Source organism: Podarcis erhardii (assembly GCF_964252035.2).
Source record: "Podarcis erhardii genome assembly, chromosome: 2".
Taxonomy (NCBI): domain Eukaryota; kingdom Metazoa; phylum Chordata; class Lepidosauria; order Squamata; family Lacertidae; genus Podarcis; species Podarcis erhardii.
In genome coordinates, this window is record NC_138498.1 from 110,661,677 (window position 1) to 110,682,592 (window position 20,916).

The following is a 20,916-nucleotide window of genomic DNA, read 5'->3' on the forward strand; positions in this document are numbered from 1 at the left end:
ATGGCAACCGATTAAGCAAGATTCTGTGCAGGTTGCCAAAGGAGGGAGTCAGGCTGCGCCCTGACCAAAGGCCTGGTGGAACAACTCTGTCTTGCAGGCCCTGCGGAAGGATGTCAGGTCCCGCAGGGCCCTAGTCTCTTGTGACAGAGCGTTCCACCAGATTGGAGCCGCAGCCGAGAAGGCCCTGGCTCTAGCTGAGGCCAGCCTAACCTCTCTGAGGCCTGGGACCTGTAACCATCCAGCCACATCTTCCAGACATCTCACCAGTGTGTCTGGGGCCGAGTCAGGATGGCCATCCATCAACAGATAGAGTTGGGTGTCATCAGCATACTGATGGCAACCCAGCCCAAAACTCCGGATATTATTATTATGCTTAATTGAATAGCAGTTCCCGGAAGCCACCGGAGGGGAGAGATGCTCTTGGGCTCCCATCCTCCTTGCAGGCTTGGCCACCATGAGGAGACAGTGCTGAGATTCCTGCATTGCAGGGGGTTGGACTCGATGACTCTCAGGGTCCCCTTCCATCTCAACGATTCTATGATTCTAACAGGGTGCGGGACTAGATGGGCTTGATCAAACTACAGGGCTCTTCGTGTGGTGTGTGTGAGAGAGTGAGAAAGAGCATACCTTCAGGGAGAGGCCATGTCTCTTCTTTGCAAAGAGACTGAATAAGTTGCACCCCCCCCCCCCGCGGCTTCCCTGCCTGCTCTCTCTCCACCCCCGGGGTACAAATAAATTAATTATTATTATTATTATTATTATTATTATTATTATTATTATATTAACAGGGACTAGATGGGCTTGAGCAAACTACAGGGCTCTTCATGTGATCTGTCTGTGTATGCAGAAGAACGTTTTCCTGATTTTTATGTGTGTGTGTGTGTGTGAAAGAGAGAGAGAGAACCTTCAGGGAGAGGCCCCTGTCTCTTCTTTGCAACCAGGATGAATCAGCTGCAATACCCCCACACTTGACCCACCGCTTCCCTGCCTGCTCTCTCTCCACCCCCAACCCCAGTTCCATGGGTATTGCATTGCATTGCATTGCACAACCCCCCCCAGCTTGCTGCACCCCGAGGCGCTTTGCACTCACCGGATTCCTTGCAGGACAAGGGCAGAGGGGGCGGGTCAGCTGTTCCGCTTAAGCCGGGGCCCCTTTCCCAAATCAGTATCGAGCAGCCCCTCCCCCAGCAGCTTCCACTCTCTGGCTTTAACCTTTATGGCAGTGAGCATATATTCCCTATACTCGAAGCCCAGCTTCCCTCCCTCCTCTCCCCATTGGCTGGGTACTGCAAGGCTTTCCCCTTACAATTATCCTGCCTCCCAGGCGGGGGCTCCCATTCCCGCCCCCGCTGCCCAGGGTCGCTGCTGCTGCTGCCAGGATTTCGGGTGAGTGCAAAGCCAGCGGCGGGGAAGGAGGGAAGGGGCTTGGCAAGGGGTGGGGGGTCCAGGATGAGAAGCCCCGGGACGGGGAGAAGAAGAGAAGGGAGGAAAGGGAGCTGTTTCTCTTAATGGGGCCTTGAAGGTGGGGGGGGGGAGGGGTTTCCACTGTGGAAAGAGAGAAGCTTCTTCCTGCCCGAATCTGGTGCAAAGGGAGTTGCAGGGAAGGAGGCGGGAAAGGGGAGAGGCTTGGGCATTGCAGACCAGCCTCGCCATAGTAGTAATAATAGTAATAATAATATGATATTTATACTCCCCCCCCCCATTTTCTGGGTTTCCCCAGCCACTCTCAGCGGCTTCCAAGAAAATAAGAAACACCAAAAATATCCAAGTCTTCTGTTTTGTAGAGGAGATGGGGACATGGATTGCTGGATGGCAGAGGGAGAAAGAGGGGAAGATGGGGAGGAAAACAAAGGCAGGGGGGCCAGGCAGGAAGAAGGAAGGGCTGAGGCCTCCTCCAAAGAGCTCTTTGTTCCTTGTACTCCTTGCATAAAGTAGTGGGGGGAAAGGGCCGGCTTGAGGTTTGATGAGGCCGTAAACTACTGGAGGTAACGGGGCCCTTTATATGCCCAGCTGTCCTTTGTCAACAACAAATTGTTGCTGTTTTTTTGTGTTGAATATAGGCTGTGTGGTAATTTATGGACCTAATAGGTATCTAAAACCATTTGCACATAACAGAGTATGTATTTTCTCAAGGTAATTGTTGAACTGAAATACAATTATAAAGTATATTAATAGTGAAATAATTATTAAGCTGTAACTTAAAATGATTTTGTTATTCATAACAAACAATATTACAAACACATTGGCATTTGACAATAACAAAAGTTCCTTTAGAAACACAATTTACAAAGACTCCTAATCTAGTCCTAGAAACTTGCTATAATAATAGGTGCAAATATATAATGCAAACTACTAATAATCATAAATAGCATTATTAATATGAAATTAAGTGTTATAACCTGTACAATGCAATTGTAGTTAATACAATGCATTTTTTATATCAGTATCAATATTACCATAATAGTCCACATTTCTTCATTGGGACAGCAGACCTTTGTACCCTGTTACACTTAGTGAGTGTAAAAGACAGTATTTCTAGTAATATGTCACAATTTTAAATAATAGCAATACTATACACACCTGTACATTAAAATTGTTTTACAAGACTAATTGTATTAATGCATCTACCCAATACCCATTCTGCTGTATAATTTTATCATGATTCATTGTGTACTGTGTATACAAACAGTACACAAACATGATCTAAATTAAAATACTTTCTTGCCTTTGCCAAAGCAAAGTCACTGAGGATATCATCAAATGATAAACTGCTTAGCTTGTCACTTTCTATGTACATGAGGCTGAAGTAACATAATTTATCTTGAGACATTGTTGTTCCAAATTCATTTTTTATCCTCTTCAGTCAAGAAACGGATCTTTACAAATGGCAATTTGCAATCATCATTCAGAGGAACATTCTCAGAATTGCTTCTACATTATAGAATGCTGACTGGACACTTCCTTCCAGTAGCACCTTAAAGACCAACTAAGTCAGTTCTTGGTATGAGCTTTCGTGTGCATGCACACTTCTTCAGAAGTGTATCTGAAGAAGTGTGCATGCACACGAAAGCTCATACCAAGAACTGACTTAGTTGGTCTTTAAGGTGCTACTGGAAGGAATTCTTTTTGTTTTGACTATGGCAGACCAACACGGCTACCTATCTGTGATTGGACACTGTTGTTTTTCTTTAGTCACTTAGTCGTGTCTGACTTTCTGTGACCCCATGGACCAGAGCACGCCAGCCACTCCTGTTTTCCACTGCCTCCTGCAGTCTGGTCAAACTAATGTTAGTAGCTTTGAGAGCACTGTCCAACCATCTCGTCCTCTGCATATAAGTGAGATTAGCAAGGAGACAATATACAGCCTTGCCGTACTCCTTTCCCAATTTTGAGCCAATCAGTTGTTCCATATCCAGTTCTAACTGTTGCTTCTTGTCCCACATAGAGATTTCTCAGGAGACAGATGAGGTGGTCAGGCACTCCCATTTCTTTAAGAACTTGCCATAGTTTCCTGTGGTCCACATTGTCAAAGGCTTTTGCGTAGTCAATGAAGCAGAAGTAGATGATTTTCTGGATTTCTCTAGCTTTCTCCCTAATCCAGCGCATGTTTGCAATTTGATCTCTGGTTCCTCTGCCCCTCCAAAATCCAGCTTGTACTTCTGGGAATTCTCGGTCTGCGTACTGCTTAAGCCTGCCTTGTAGAATTTTAAGCCTGCCTTAAAGAATTTTGACTGGGAGTGCCTACTGAAAGACCTACAATGGCTCCCAGTACGTTTCCGAGCACAATTCAAAGTGTTTGTGTTGACCCTTAAAGCCCTAAATGGCCTCAGCCCAGTATGCTTGAAGGAGCATCTCCACCCCCATCATTATGCTCAGACGGTGAGGTCCAGCGCTGAGGGCCTTCTGGCGGTTCCCTCATTGCAAGAAGCAAAGCTACAGGGAACAAGGCAGAGGGCCTTCTCGGTAGTGGCGCCCGCCCTGTGGAACGCCCTCCCATCAGATGTCAAAGAGATAAACAACTACCTGACATTCAGAAGACATCTTAAGGCAGCCCTCTTCAGGGAAGTTTTTAATGTGTGACATTTTAGCGTATTTTTGGTCTCTGTGGAAGCCGCCCAGAGTGGCTGGGGAAACCCAGCCAGGTGGGCGGGGTACAAATAATAAATTATTATTATTATTATTATTATTATTATTATTATTATTATTATTATTAGCATAACCTTGCTAGCGTGTGAAATGAGCACAGTTGTGTGGTAGTTGGAGCATTCTTTGGCTCTGCCCTTTGGGATTGCGTTCTAGACTGATCTTCTCCAATGCTCTGGCCACTGCTGAGTTTTCCAAACTTGCTGGCATATTGAGTGTAGCACCTTCACAGTATCATCTTGCAAGATTCCGCTGGAATGTCATCACTTCCACTGGCCTTGTTATTAGCAGTGCTAAGGCCCATTTGACGTCACTCTCCAGGATGTTTGGCTCAAGGTCATCAGTCACACTATCTGGGGTGTATGGGACATCCATATCTTCCTGGCATAATTCCTCTGTGTATTCTTGCCACCTCTTTTTGATGTCTTCTGCTTCTGTTAGGTCCTTACCACTTTTGTCCTTTATTATGGTAATCTTTGCATAAAATCTTTCTTTAATATCTCCAATTTTCTTGAACAGATCTCTGTTTTTTCCCCATTCTATTGTTTCCCTCTATTCTTGGCACTGCTCGTTTAAGAAGTCCCTTTTGTCTCTCCCTGCTATTCCTTGGAAGTGTGCATTCAATTTCATGTATCTTTAACTATCTCCCTTGCATTTTGCTTGCCTTCTGTCCCCCCACGGTTTGTAAAGCCTCATTGGACAACCACTTTTCTTTCTTGCATTTCCTTTTCATTGGGATGGTTTTCATTGCTGCCTCCTGTATGATGCTTCGAGCCTCCATCCATAGTTCTTCAGGCACTCTGCCCACCAAATCTAAATGCTTAAATCTGTTCCGCTTTTCCACTGTGTATTCATAAGGGATTTGATTTAGATTGTATCTTATTGGACCAGTGGTTTTCCCTCCTTTCTACAGTTTAAGTTTGAATTTTGTTATAAGAAGCTGATGATCTGAGCCACAGTCAGCTCCAGGTCTAGTTTTTGCTGACTGTATAGAACCTCTCCATTTTTGGCTGCAAAGAATATAATCAATTTGATTTCGATGCTGCCCATCTGGTGATGTGCATGTGTAGAGTCATCTCATGTGTTGTTGGAAAAGAGTGTTTGTTATGACCAGCTTGTTCTCTTGAGAGAACTCTATTAGCCTTTGCCCTGCTTCGTTTTGAACTCCAAGGCCAAACTTACCAGTTGTTCCTTTTATCTCTGTGACTCCCTACTTATATTCCAGGTTCCTATGCAATATTTTCTTTGCAGCACTGGACTTTGCTTTCACTTCCAGGCACACCCGCAAGTGAGCGACCTTTTGGCTTCTGCCCAGCCACTTCATCAGCTCTGGATCTACTTGTACTTGTCCTCCGCTCTTCCTCAGTAGCATGTTGGATGCCTTCCTACCTGAGGGGTTCATCTTCCAGCGTCATAGCTTTTATACGACCATGGAGTTTTCTCAGCAGGGATACTGGCGTGGCTTGCTGGTTCCTGCTCCAGGTGGATCACGTTTAGCCAAAACTCTCCACTTTGACCTGTCTGTCTTGGGTGGTCATGCATGACATAGCTCATAGCGTCTTTGAGTTATTCAAGCCCCTTTGCCATGACAAGGCAGTGATCCATGAAGGACATGGTTATTAAATATTACTTGGTCCTGATTCAGATTATCATGTTCATGGCTTTGACTCCTCCCCCCCCATTTAACTTATTTTATTGGTTTTCACGTATTACTTTACAATACAGATATACCAAAGCCAACACCAATTTCTCCCCACCCCCCATACATTTACATTTCTATTTCCTCAGTCCATCATATTATTCTTTTCTCCTTCCTCCCACTTCCCTCCGCCCCCACTCGATTTCCTCCACATTCCACACTTTACAATAATCATTTCATTCTACAGCCTTCTCAAATCATCTACATATTCTTAGTATCTTTGCTTACTAATTATTCTTCTATCCAGTACTTCACATTTTAATCTCGGCATATTACCATATCTTTTTTTGAGCAATATTTTGCCATATATTCATCAAAACATTTCCACTCCTTTTTAAATTTTTGATTCAACTGATTTCTTATTGTAGCAGTTAATTTTGCCAGAATTAAATATTCATTTAATTTACAAATCCATTCCTCCTTTGTGGGTATAGTATATGGCTTCCACCTAGCAGCAATCACTATTCTAGCAGCATACGAAAAATTCTCTCTCTCTCCCCCCCCCCCCGTGGTATCTCATCATCTGTCAATCCAAGGAGATATGTCTCTGGTTTGTTTTTGATATTTTCAACATCTTTAGTTCTTCATGTACTACTATCCAAAATTTCTTAATTTCCTCACAACTCCACCACATATGTGGTCCAGGCAGTGATATTTATATAATTTCAAACAAAGCATTTCTATTTCAACCAATCATATACATCAGAGATGTTCAAGCGCTGGACCGCAATTGACAGGTAGACCTCTGTGTTGTTTTGGGTCGATTATGAGACCTTTGAAGGCCCCGCCCCCTTTCCGCAAGAACTTCTGCATATGCTCCTGTGATGGGATAATGAGCTGCTTGTGCGTAAAAGCTTGATCCCTCTGGGGTTTGGCTGGTCATCCAAACCCAGGCACTAACGGAGCCCCCCAAAGCATGACTCCGTCAGTCGCTGGTAGTATCTGACAGTGGGCGTCTACGGAACTTACGCCAACATAAAAGTTGTTTGACGGACATGCGCCTTCGTGACTCTTTGCGTGACAGTTTCCGGCGAAGGGAGGGAGTTCCTAACGGGGGTCTAGTTACCTCTTCACTATTCTCACTAGAAGTGTCCCAGAGCCTTCCCTCCGCTGTGACTCCTGCACTCCCCCTGCTGGTTCCTTCTTCTGCTGCAGAGTCTCTCCTATTCTCCTGGAGCCTGTCCACCACCTGTCCCTCCGATGGCAGTTCCCTGACATCCACCTCCCCCCCAGGGCCCCCTTCACCCCCTCCCGCCTCCTCTCCCACTGGCGGTGAGGGCGGAAAGCCCCTGAAGGAGCCCTCCTCATCGTCCGAGGATTCAAACACTTCTAGCCACGGCGTACCGTCTCTCGCCCCGTCTTCCTCTTCTTCGTCGGAGACGGCTTCCTCACCCACCCCTGACTCTGGGAACCCTTCAAACTCTCCTTCCTCATTGGTGGTCCCAAAGTGTTCCCTTCTAAATCGTGCCACGGGTTGCGGTTTTTTTGGAAAACGCTGATGAAATGTTTCTATTAAAACCTCGTCATTGACTACCTCTGCTGGTACCCAAGTGTTTTCCGACTCTACTTCCCCCTCCCATTCTACCAGATATTCCACCTGATTCCCCTTCCACCTGGAATCAATGATTCCTGCCACGTTCATGTCGCGTTCTCTCTCTTCTATCACGGGCGTTTGGGTGGCCTCTCTCTCACGCTCCCCCCACTCACGTCCCTCTCGGTACGGCGACAATAATGACCTGTGAAATACTGGGTGTAATTTCATGTGACTGGGCAGTCTGAGTTTGAATGCTACTGGGTTGACTTGCTGTATGACCTCAAAGGGTCCCAATCTTTTGGGTCTCAATTTCTTACTCCCCCCTTGAACAGTAGTCCTTGGGTGGACAACCACACCCGGTCTCCCACCCTTATAGTTTCACCTTCCCTCCTATTTCTGTCTGCTTGCTTCTTATATTCTTCCTTGGCTTTCTCTAAGTTGAGTTGAAGCTGACGGTGGATCGCTTCCATCTCTTCAAAAAAATGTTCCGCCGCCGGCACGCTCCAGCTCTCCCCTCCCTCTCCTGGGAATGCCCTGGGATGACACCCATAATTTGCCAGGAAAGGACTCATCCCTGTGGACACGTTCTCCGCGTTGTTGTAGGCAAATTCTGCTAGAGGTAACTTATCTACCCAATCATTTTCTCTGTCTTTTACATAACACCTCAGGTATTGTTGTAAAACCCCGTTTGCCCTTTCCGCTTGCCCATTTGTTTCTGGGTGCCGGGCAGTGGAGAAATTGAGTTCTACGTGCAGTAAGCTCATAAGTTTCCTCCAGAACCTGGAAGTAAATTGTTTCCCTCTGTCGCTGACCACCCTCAAGGGGGCGCCATGCAACCTGAAAATATGTTCTACAAACAACTTGGCGGTCTCCTCCGCTGTGACCGCATGTGAACAAGCTATAAAATGACACATTTTGGTTAATAGATCTACCACCACCATGACAGCTGTTTTGCCTTTGGATTTTGGCAGGTCCGTCATAAAATCTATGGATACTGCCTCCCATGGCCTTTCTGGCGTGGGTAAAGGTTGTAATAGCCCCGCTGGTGCCACTCTCTCTCCTTTAGCTCGCTGGCACCTGTCGCAACCCCTGACATATTCCCGTACGTCCTCCCTCACCTTGGGCCACCAAAACTCCCTGGTAACCAACCACATGGTTTTGTGCTGTCCAAAATGTCCCGCTGTGGGGCTGTCATGCAACTGCTTGAGTACTCTGCCCCTCAGTTCCCCATCGGGTATGTACAGTGCCCCTTTGTAATACAACGCCCCGTTCTTTTCTTCAAACCCCCCTGTGTTCTCTTCTGTCCTCCTGAGTTCTCTGAGTTTCTCTTGGGCGTATTCATCGTTCTCAGTACCCTCTACCAGTTCCCTCTGCCCCACCAATGCCGCCCCACACACCCAGCGGTCTTCAGGGATTACATGCCTTGCCTCAGGCGGTCCCTCCCCCTCTAAGTACTCAGGTTTCCTGGAAAGAGCGTCCGCCCTCACGTTCTCGGAGCCTGGCACGTAACGAATCTCAAAATGGAATTTGGAGAACTCCTGGGCCCATCGCACTTGTCTCTGGTTCAGCACTCGGGCCGTTCTCCAGTATTCCAGATTTTTGTGGTCAGTTCGGACTTGAACCTTGTGCTGCGCCCCAGTTAGCAAGTGCCGCCATCTCCGGAATGCTTCATGAATGGCGAGCAGTTCTCGGTCGTATACTGTGTAGTTCCTCTCGGATTTGTTCAATTTCCGCGAGAAGAATGCACACGGTCTCCATTCAGACGTATCTTTTCCCAGCTGGAGAAGCACGGCCCCCACCGCTCGGTCTGACGCGTCAGTCTCCACTCTCATTGGTTGTTGTAGATCCACGTGCAAAAGTTGCTCTTCCGACGCAAACGCCTGCTTTAAGCGTTCGAACGCCCGCTGCGCTTCTTCCGTCCAAACAAATTTCTTTTTGCTGCTAAGACAATCCGTGATGGGCGCTGTTAAATGGGCAAAGTTTTTGATGAACTTCCTATAGAAGTTTCCGAAGCCCAGGAACCTTTGCACGTCCTTCTTGGTTTTTGGTGTTTCCCATTCCAGTACCGCTTGAACCTTGCTGGGATCCATGGCCAATCCCTTGTCAGACAACCGGTACCCCAGGAATTCCACGTCCCTGATATGAAACTGACACTTCTCCAATTTCACCCACAGCCGGTTTTCTCGCAGTTTGCTCAGTACCTCTCTTACATCTCGCACATGCTGCTCCTCATTCTCTGAGTACACCAGGACGTCATCTAAGAACGCTACGCAGTTCTTGTAGAGCAATGGCCCCAGGACGTGATTCATGAATGATTGAAAACAGGCTGAGCCCGCTTGTAATCCGAAAGGCATAACTAAGTACTCGAAGGCCCCCAAGGGGGTGAACATAGTGGTCTTCCACTCATCCCCCTTCCTCACACGTATGAGGTTATATGCCCCCCTAAGGTCCAGCTTGGTAAAAATTTTCCCTTTTCTCACCCGTGTCAGAATGTCATCAATTCTAGGCATAGGGAAAGTCACTGGTTCTGACACGGCATTTAGGGCCCTGAAATCACATACAAGCCTGGGTTTATTCGTGTTTTTTTTGTCCACAAAGAACACTGGGCTGCCCCCCACCGCTCGTGACTCTGATGAAACCTCGCTTGAGATTCTTGTCAATAAACTCCCTTAACTCCTGCATCTCACTGTCTGACATCGCATACAGCTTGCCCACTGGCAATTGTGCTCCTGGGAGTAAGGTAATTTGACAGTCAAAGGGTCTGTGCGGGGGTAGTTTATCTGCTTCTTTTTCACTGAATACGTCAATCAAGTCAGCGTATTGTGGTGGCACCTTCCCCTTGTCCATCACTTCCATACCTGCTAGAGTGGCCCTGGCGCCTGCCTGAGCCTCCCCCTCCTTGCAGTGTTCTAGGCAATATGCTGATCCAAAGGAAACCACTCTCTGATGCCAGCCTACTAGCGGATCGTGTAGTGCCAGCCAGCTCATTCCCAAGATAATAGGGGCTCCTCCCAAGGTGGCTACGTTAAACGCTATCAGCTCTGTGTGTCGTGCCACCCTCATTATCATTGGTACAGTCTGTTGGCTCACTTCTCCTCCCAACAGCTCCCTCCCATCAATCGTGGTAACCTGTAAAGGCTTACTTAATGGGATAGTCTGTATCTGGTGTTCAGCTGCAAACTCCTTACTCATGAAATTACATGAGCTACCTGAGTCCAATAGCGCTTTTATCTTTAGTGGGTGTCCGTTTGCCAGCTCCAGCAACACCTCTATCACAAGCGCTGGTCTTGGAGGTTCCGGCGTGGGCACGTTCACTACTCCCTGGCCTGGCTGCTGTGCCCTGATGTTGGCAACCAGGCGTTGGCTTTTACTTGCTCCTTGATTTCTCCCTCCTCCTTCCCCCCAACAGTTCCCGCCATCCCTTGCCATTCCTTCCTTTGTGGACAGACTCTGGCAAAGTGACCTGGCTGTTGGCAGAGATAGCATCTCTTGCCGCTCTTTCCCTCCTTCTTCCGCCCTTCACTGGTGTTTGAAACTGCACGCGCGCGCGCTGCTCCCAGTTCCATCGGCTCTGCTGGCGGGAAAGGCTGCTCCGGAATCTCTGGAATGCGGAAGTCCTCCCAACGTTCCCCCTTTCCTTCCCGCTTTTCCATAGCTCTAGCTTCCTGGCGTGCTCCTATGGACAGCGCTGATTTGGTCAGCTGGTCCATAGACTCCGCCCGAGGCACCCGGGAAAGTTCATCTTTCACTGCCGGAGAGAGACCTTCTTCAAACAGCATTTGAATAGGTTCACTAGCAAGGTCCCACCCCAGTCTGTGAATCAGCATGGTGAACTCAGTCCAGTACTCACGTACAGATCGGCTCCCCTGTTTACACGCCATTAACTGCCTGCGCACCACTCCCTGCTCAATCTCGCTGGAAAACATCAAGTCCATGGCGCGAAAAAACTTCATTGTGTCCTTTAAGATTTCATTATTGGCTGCCATCAGGGGCCGAACCCAATCCTTCGCCCCTCCCTCTAGATGGCCAATCATGTACGCCACTCTAGAGTTCTCATCGGGAAAGTCATCAAACAGTAGATTGAGAGCATATTGCATCTCTGTCCTAAAGGCTTGATAGTTCCTGGGATCCCCCCCAAATTTCTGCACCAGTCCAGGCACCCTTCTGGCAAGTGGGGTGGTTTTCCCCTTATCCGCATCTTGAGCCCTCCTCTCCTCGAGCCTCGCCGTTTGCAGCGCGAGCTGGACCTCCAACGCCCTGTACCTTTCTTCCAGGCTTGGACCTGCTCCAGCGCCAGCTGCTCCGGTTCCTGCTGGTTCACTCATGATGCCCTCTGCTTGCACAAGCTGCTTTCAAAGACTGTCAGATTGCTGTGATGGGATAATGAGCTGCTTGTGCGTAAAAGCTTGATCCCTCTGGGGTTTGGCTGGTCATCCAAACCCAGGCACTAACGGAGCCCCCCAAAGCATGACTCCGTCAGTCGCTGGTAGTATCTGACAGTGGGCGTCTACGGAACTTACGCCAACATAAAAGTTGTTTGACGGACATGCGCCTTCGTGACTCTTTGCATGACAGTTTCCGGCGAAGGGAGGGAGTTCCTAACGGGGGTCTAGTTACCTCTTCACTATTCTCACTAGAAGTGTCCCAGAGCCTTCCCTCCGCTGTGACTCCTGCACTCCCCCTGCTGGTTCCTTCTTCTGCTGCAGAGTCTCTCCTATTCTCCTGGAGCCTGTCCACCACCTGTCCCTCCGATGGCAGTTCCCTGACAGCTCCTATTTCTGTTTTTGCTTGTTTTAATGTTTGTTGTTGCAAAAAGAATTAAATTTTTCTTGCATCCCCTGCTTCCTTAAAAAAGTCCCTTTGCAGTTGCACGTTCCTGATATTCATCATTACCTCATTTTATTATAATACACATGCGCAACAAGCGCTTGCAATTTCTGCTGATTTAGTTTTGATTCCCACAGCATTCTGTTACATTGTGTTGGTGTGCATGTTGGAAACCTGTGTTGCATGCAGCCATTTGCATCATACATGTTCCAGCTTTCAGCTGTATCTTTGTGATTCTCCTATTAGCTGTATTTCTGCCCTAATTGGGGGGCGGCAACTTGCAAAATAATCAGTTTCATAAAGCACAGGCTACCATCACTTCTGTATTAGAAGCACACTCAAGGATTTAAAGGGGTAAACGTTATCACATTTATTGTGGCCCTTTGGGCAACTGCCACAAGGCCACTACTGCCCATACCATGCCAGCCTTAGGAAGGGAGAAGGGACAGGCAGACGGAAGGAATTGCCAAAGGTGTTTGAAAATGGGTGGAGGCTCTTGGGAAGCGGGTGCCCAATAGGGGATTCTACAGGGTCAAAAAAATCCCTGCAGGGGCTCTGAGACTCCCTTGACTTCTTCCTTCCTCCCAGGAAGCTACAACTTGCCTTGGCTTATTTGCTCCTCAAGAAGTTGAACCTCCAAACCTGGTCAGGATGGACGGAGGAAGATGGACAGCTGACCTGCTCAAGCTGTCTCCTGCATCCCTCCCTACGACCTCTGATCATCCCCTCCGAGGACCCGAGGAGAAATCTGGTGAGTTCCAGGGGAGAGGAGATGGGGACATGGATGGCTGGATGGTGGAGGGAGAAAGAGGAAAAGATGGAGAGGAGACGAAAAGCAGGAAGAAGGAAGGAAGGAAGGAAGGAAGGAAGGAAGGGGTGAGGCCTTCTCTAAAGCAGCTCTTTGTTTTTGGAATCCCTTTCATAAAGTAGTGGGGGCAGATTTTCTTCCTCTATGCTTTTAAATCTCTGGTGTTATTTCCAGTGCAGGATTAAGTGACGATAATGATGTTGCACACCAATCCAGAAGAATGGGTGAAGGGGCTATGGAAATGCTTCCCGTCATTATTTATACTTCATATATTTAAATAGTTTATATTACTTTTATTTTTTTAAAGACTGAGTCAGAGTGATACATTCCACTAGCATCAAAATACAGTAGATGCATGCACCTCCCCAGTTTGGTGGGCTTTTCGGACAAAGGACCTGTTATCATGATACACAGTTCATGTGGCTGGAGGCTCTACACATAGGATTGGGCATATGAAGACCAAGGGTGGCCAGTATTATAAGCAAATTGTGTGAACTTACAGACAGGGGTTGTGTGTGAGAGTGGGTGAGTGGGATAATAATTTATAGCGCCCCCTTAATTCTGTCCCTCCATAAGCTTACATGGAGATACAGTGGTACAACCTTGGTACAAATTTCAAAATCAGTGCACAAAACCAACAAAGAGACTCACGGGTTTATAGTGGCACCAGCTTTCCTAATCAAGAGTCCACTTTCTCAGATTGCAGCCCACAAAAGCTTAGTTCATAATACCTTTATGAGCCTTTTAGGGCTGCAAAATATGAGTAAACAGAAGTACACGAGACAGTGACTGCCAGCAACTAGGATAGCTTGAAAAAAAGGGATTAGGCTGGTGTCTGTGCTCTGCGCTTGCGGTCCTAGGCAATAATGCCTCATTATACTAGTTTCTGGAAAGCACAGGAGGGCAGAGGGCTCTTGGCCTGAAATCTTGCTTGCTGGCTTTTGCTTGGCCACTGTGAGAACAGGATGCTGGACTAGGTGGGCCTTTACCCAATCCAGCAGGCTCTGTTTAGGTTTTAATATGTTGCAATATTTTTACAGTTACATGTAGCATAAGAACACTATAGTTTTACTTCTTACTCATAGGGGAGACTGCTGTTGGAACCTGAGATAATTTCCTCACTTGAAAAAGAAAAAGACAGATATTTCTTATAAGGCAGTCTTATAAGCCAGTTCCACCGTAGATCTCTATTATAAAATGATGGTGCTTTCTTAAGTGTGAATGGAGTGATCATGGGTTGCTCTTGCCATTATCTCATCTTTAGTCCTAAAAATTTGGAACATGGAGACAATGGACAATGGAGTGAAAATAAGAGAAGGTGCACATGGGAATTCACATGTGTTCAGTTCCTTTTTTGTCTTTCTTAAAAGTCTAACAGGATTCTCTCCCCCCCCCACTCCCAAACAGGTGAGGAAGATGACGGTCAGAATTCTACGGAGGCATCTGTGAATTCATTAGGGAGAACAAAGAAACAGTTTAAATGCAGGGAATGTGCTTTAGTCACTGTGGAAGAATGAGGATACACCAACAAACTCACACTGGAGAGAAACCATTTGAATGTATGGAATGTGGAAAGAGCTTCAGTGCAAGTGGTAACATGAGAAGACATCAAGGAACTCATACAGGGGAGAAACCGTTTGAATGCATTGAATGTGGACAGAGCTTCAGTCGTAGTGGAGCCCTTAGAACACATCAACGAACTCACACAGGGGAGAAACCGTTTGAATGTATGGAATGTGGAAAGAGCTTCAGTCGTAGTGGAGTCCTTAGAATACATCAACGAACTCATACAGGGGAGAAACCATTTAAATGCATTGAATGTGGAAAGAGCTTCATTCGTAGTGGAGTCCTTAGAAGACATCAACGAACTCACACGGGGGAGAAACCATTTAAATGCATTGAATGTGGAAAGAGCTTCAGTGAAAGTGGTCACCTTAGAAGACATCAACAAACTCACACGGGGGAGAAACCATTTAAATGTATTGAATGTGGACAGAGCTTCAGTCGTAGTGGAGACCTTAGAATACATCAACGAACTCACACAGGGAAGAAACCGTTTGAATGCATTGAATGTGGACAGAGCTTCAGTCATAGTGGAGCCCTTAGAACACATCAACGAACTCACACAGGGGAGAAACCGTTTGAATGTATGGAATGTGGAAAGAGCTTCAGTCAAAGTGGAGACCTTAGAATACATCAACGAACTCACACAGGGGAGAAACCATTTAAATGTATTGAATGTGGAAAGAGCTTCAGTGAAAGTGGTCACCTTAGAAGCCATCAACGAACTCACACAGGGGAGAAACCATTTAAATGTATTGAATGTGGAAAGAGCTTCAGTGAAAGTGGTCAACTTAGAATACATCAACGGACTCACACAGGGGAGAAACCATTTAAATGCATTGAATGTGGAAAGAGCTTCAGTCGTAGTGGAGTCCTTAGAAGACATCAACAAACACACGGGGGAGAAACCATTTCAATGTATTGAATGTGGAAAGGGCTTCAGACGGAGTGCAGACCTTAATATTTATAAGCGAATTCACCCAGGTGACGAGCCATATCAATGTATGCAGTGTTCCACTCAAGGTTCACTCATTACTTCACATCAAGAAACTCATATAGGCGGATATCAATTTTAAGTACATGGAACCCATGTCATGTTTTGGTGTTTGTGTTTAAATTTTTATACACATATATATGTATTAAACTAATGAAGATCACATGTGCTAAATGTACAAAGTAAGTTGCAAGTTGTTGCTAGATAAACAGGGGGAGAGTGTGAATCTGGAATGCTCAAGGTGTGTGATGAATCTGTTGAGTTTTGACCCCCACCCTTCACTGCCAAAATGATGGGCTGCCCTTGTCCTGTGGATGAGCATCTGTCAGGCTTCAGGGAATTGGCTTCCTTCCCCGTTGGCCATAGATAAGCAGAACAAATGAAAAGGAGTCTTCTTACCAGTTAGGAACTTTAATGATCCCAGCAAGCGAACAAAGAACCCGTCTTTTAGGAATGGCAGTGCTCCCAATGAAGAGGTCCACCCCCTCATATCCCTAGGCACCCCGTCACTTCTGCGTCTCGTAATCTTAGCTAGTTCCCTCTGTGTTTTCCGTCCTGCCACTTTCGCAGCTCTCCCTCACCTTGGGGAAAGCGGATGGATGCTTCCTTGCAAGGCTAGTTCTTGTTTCTCCTGAGTGTGCGCCTGTAATTAGCGAGCGTGCTTTTAACTGGAGTCCATCCCTTTGTCTTGGAGTGCAAGATGATTCAGGAGGCCTTAGAGCGAAGCACGTGTATCTCACATGTGCCTTGAGAGCCATGGTGGAGGGACGGTCAGGGTGCTTAAAAGTAGGCTGTTGTTTTGTTAGGGGAGGTGTCTTAGCGGCGTCGAACAAGAAGAGCCAACCGCGCCTACAGGATACATGTGCTTGCTACTTTTTATTGGAAGATGGGCGGTGGAAGTGGCACATGCTTGTGCTAAAAGCAGATCTAATGAAGATTAAGTTAATGGCAACCTTTTTTTTAATTCATATTCTTTATTGATTAAAAAAAATTGCATGTCTATACAAATATTATGTACTATCTCTTAACAGGTAGAAAATAAGAGAATAATATAATATAATATAGAAAATTAATAAATAAAAAATAAATATGTAACAAAGGTAAGAAACCAAGAAATAATAATAAGAAAAAAAGACAAAGTTATTTACATAGTAAAAGTACTCAACGACACAATCTCCCATCCTTCTCATTATACTGTTTCATATAACGTTCTTTTTTCCCCAAATAATTTTTATTAACAGGCCAATCAAATCACATTAATACCAAATTACACAGCCAAATTTTTAATTTTCTGTTGGCGGTACCCATGCTTCGAGCTCAAAATGGGATCCAAACATCTCTCTTGCTGCTGCTTTAATGTACACAGCTCTGTACAAATAGTATTCACAGTTCTGTTCAATCTTCTCTTTGTTATTTTCCTCATCGATATAACATTTTTTTTTACACAGGCTTACATTATGTAATATCATTTCTTTCTGCTTTGTATTCATTCCTTTGATCTTTGTCTTTACAAATATCACTCAATTTCTGCTCATATAGAGTTATTTGTACAATAAAGTTTTACATAATTCTTAAATGTTATCCATTCTCTAGTTGTTTTTTGTTTCCATATTCCTCTAACTGATGTCATCAGTTTTGCTAATAAGATGAGTATCTGCCAATCTGTAATCTCTGGGAGCCGTTCATTTCTCCTTGCTATAAGGGTTCTAGCTACTGTTATACAATAGATAAAGAATGATCTTATAACTTTTTAATTTTCTGATGGTAATATACCAAGTAGCGATATCTTTGGCGTTTGTTTTTTTAAAGTAATTTTAAATAGTTTCTTAAACTCGTTATAAATATCATTCCAGTATTTGCCAATGGCTACACAGATCCACCTGAGTGACGCGGGTGGCGCTGTGGGTAAAACCTCAGTGCCTAGGACTTGCCGATCGTCAGGTCGGCGGTTCGAATCCCCGTGACGGGGTGAGCTCCCATTGCTCGGTCCCAGCGCCTGCCAACCTAGCAGTTTGAATGCACCCCCAGGTGCAAGTAGATAAATAGGGACCGCTTACTAGCGGGATGGTAAATGGCGTTTCCATGTGCTGCACTAGCTCGCCAGATGCAGCTTGTTATGCTGGCCACGTGACCCGGAAGTGTCTCCAGACAGCGCTGGCCCCCGGCCTCTTAAGTGAGATGGGCGCACAACCCTAGAGTCAGACACGGCTGGCCCGTACGGGCAGGGGTACCTTTACCTTTACGCAGGTCCACCACATATGATAGTATGACCCCTCCTCTTTTTAACATCACGTTGATGTTTTCCCTTTATACATTTTAGCAAGCTTTTGGGGGGTAAGATGCCATCTATATACCACTCCCTGCAAGGCCTTTCCCACCTGGCCTAGGGGGCAGGGCCCAGACTCACCCAGCCCTACTATGTGAAATATGTATTCTGTAGTTGACCTCCTTTGTAATGTTTTACTTTGAAATCTTTTAAGATAATATTTTAGTTTTCTGTTATGTTGCTTTGAATGTATACTCTATACAGTAGTAAGTTGGGATAAAAACACCTCGGGTGACAAACACTTCAGGTTACAAACTCCACTAACCTGGAGGTAGTACCTCAGGTTGAGAACTTTACCTCAGGATGAGAACGTAAATTGCACGGCGGCAGCGGGAGGCCCCATTAGCTAAAGTGGTACCTCAAGTTAAGAACAGTTTCAGGTTAAGAATGGACCTCCAGAACCAATTAAGTTCTTAACCCGAGGCACCACTGTATTTCACTCTTTTCAAATTGTTTTATTTATGTTTTATTGATTTAATATGCTGTAAAGCGCTTTGAGGTTTTTCTTAAAAATATAAAGCAGTATAGAAATGAAATAAATAATAAAGTATAGAGCAGGTATATCCAACATGGGGTTGCTCACATGTTGGGCAACAACTCTTATAATCCTCAGCCCGTAGGGCCAAATTTGATGGGAGTTGTAATTCAAAAGCTCAGGGGTTTAAAATCTCATGTTTCTTACTGAGGCATCTGATCAAGGCCTGTATTTTAAAATGAGCTTAAAGATTTGCAAATGTTTCATGCCAGGCAGAAAACCAGCTGGCTTTGGCAGATGTTTATCTTCCTGAACAGGGCCCCCCTGATTTATAGCAGGAGACAAAATTCTCAAAGTTGTAAAAGGGAATTACAGGCTGGGAGCAAAGGTTACACTGACCCTACATATTACAGAATACAATCAAGCTGCAAAAACACTAATTAAAGTTGGTAAATAGTAAGATAATACCATGTGCCTTCCATCAGACTAGCCACATTTTCCTAAGGTTAAAGGGCAAGAGCTAATGGGAAAAGCAGCTGGCTGGAAAAGGGGGGGGGTGTAAACTGAAGAGGCTTTCTTTTGAGGCTGTAAACTGAGTTCCTTTTTTACCTTGCAAAGGCCTATTCTTCTAAAAAGCTATCTATGTTAATGTATGAGATTTGTTGGCTTAAATGTAACTATGCAAAGGATTTAGAAAGTAAGAAATGTTAGATTCTTATGTTAGATTCTTATTTCATTGATGGTGTATGAGAATGTGAACCCAAGATCTCTGTTAAGACCATGAGCCATCTGTTTTAGCCATCTGTTTTGGAATGGAGGGGAAAGGGGCAAAAGGTGATCTGGTAATTAAGGTGCCTTGTTGAGGCAAATGTAAGATATATGGCTACTTGTTTGCCATTTATGGATAGAAGGAAATATAGCTCTTTGTCTCCCATAAAAGGTAATAGGAAATGGGTGTATCTTTTATGATTGGTTCTAGCAAACAGCCAATAGGAATTTCAACCAGGCTGATTGGACAGAGGCAGCCAAAGGAGGAGCAAGGGGGCTGAGGAAATATAAGTGCTGACCATCAGGGCTGGAGTGGGCAGAGCTTTGGTAACCATATACCACTGTGTCTATCATTTATTTGTCTGACAAATAAATTATTTTAATTTCTATTGCTGTGTTGAATATTTCATTCCAGCTAAGCGTTGACCACAAGCAGGGTGCTACATTACAACTTGTCATCATGAATAATTTTAGGTAAAACTTTTGTTGATACAGAACTCATTTTTAGCTTCCAGGAGCAGCTGGTCACTTCTGCTTTATAAAGAAACCCAAATATATTGAAACACTTTACATTAAAACCAAATTTCAGAACAGATACAAACATATATTTTTTAAAAAAACACACACACCCTTTTTTTTTTACTTTACAAACCATTATCTTCTCAATCCAAGATTTGCTTTTCATATGTATAAAAATACTTGGTTAGCAAGTATTTACAGAAATAAAAAAAAAGCTACAATAAAAGCATTATCAGCATTTAAAAAGAAATGCTAGTGGTTGTTCAAGGCATTGAGTTACAAATGAAGGCAAAGATCCAACCATTGCTAGGTAGAGCCTGGAGACATAATCCTAGAATCAACCCCTGCCCCCCCCAGCCCGCTTTTGCCTCTAAATGTACTTGATTCAAAGATCACATAAATCATATTTTTTGTCATTAATTCTGATGGGTGGGGACGAGTTAAAAGTCACCCACCGCATGGAGATATATTTGGGTTTGAGAGGCAAGTGGTCCACTGCTGGACGGCCATCTTGACAAGAATCTTCCGGAGGCGGCGCCAACGGCAATGGCGGTCTCCTAACTGGAGGGGAAGCTCCGCGGAAACGGGTTGTCCGCTATGGCGAAGCGGAGACCCTCGTGAAAAAATCACAGACAGAGGAAGCCTGTGACCGTGGGACTCAGCGGGCACTGTTAGCGCCCCCCCCAAACTGTGAAGGGACCTCGCAAGGGGTTCCGGAGCGGGACGGGGTTGGCGCGGTGCTGTGAGTCGATCGCTCTTTCCGTGGGGTGAAGCCGCTAAGCTGTTGCCGGAGAGCGCTGACCTTTTTCCTGGGACCATTCGGCTCTTAAACAACTACCCGTGAGTAGGTGAAGTTTTACGAACTTGAGATTAATGGGGGGGAAGTTTGAATTTGGCACTGAATCGGGAAGGCACAACCAGGAAGTCCGTCTCCCGGCTTTGTTTAAGATTCTAAAGCAAAGACTTTCAATTCTAATGTGCTGGAGAATGGAACTAGAAAGATCTAAATCTGAGCATCAAAGAGAAGAATTCCTCCTCAAGTAAAGAGAGGGGGAAGAGGATAAATTTGACTGTTACCCTTTCATCTGTGGATTTACAAAAAAAACCTATTGAACTCCCGGTAACGGGCTGCCAAGCTGTTAGAACTGTCAGGCTGCTTTGAACTGCTACATTGAAACTTGCATTATTTGGAGACATTGTAATTCTGGTAAGATCAACTCTGCAAAAAGTTAAAGGTTCTGGAAGGTTTTCTAAGGACTT

General features: G+C 45.4%; 1 protein-coding gene across 3 annotated transcripts; it reads left to right on the top strand.

Annotated features, from left to right (window-relative positions):
* The first annotated feature begins 1,299 nt into the window (after positions 1-1,299).
* Positions 1,300-19,526, top strand: LOC309337107 (uncharacterized protein). Of its 3 annotated transcripts, none has more exons than XM_081853790.1 (2): positions 1,300-1,386; positions 14,419-19,526. In XM_081853790.1, exon 2 carries the CDS (start codon positions 14,492-14,494, stop codon positions 15,497-15,499), a length of 1,008 nt encoding a protein of 335 aa, XP_081709916.1. In that variant the 5' UTR covers positions 1,300-1,386; positions 14,419-14,491; the 3' UTR covers positions 15,500-19,526. The 3 variants fall into 3 exon arrangements, with proteins under 3 accessions (XP_081709916.1, XP_081709915.1, XP_081709917.1); XM_081853789.1 differs by lacking the exon at positions 1,300-1,386 and adding an exon at positions 12,818-12,954; XM_081853791.1 differs by lacking the exon at positions 1,300-1,386 and adding an exon at positions 13,013-13,079.
* The last annotated feature ends 1,390 nt before the right edge of the window (positions 19,527-20,916 follow it).

Bases quoted from the DNA above. Each gene is read 5' to 3' on its own strand.
- LOC309337107 (XM_081853790.1), top strand. From the start codon at position 14,492: ATGCAGGGAATGTGCTTTAGTCACTGTGGAAGAATGAGGATACACCAA.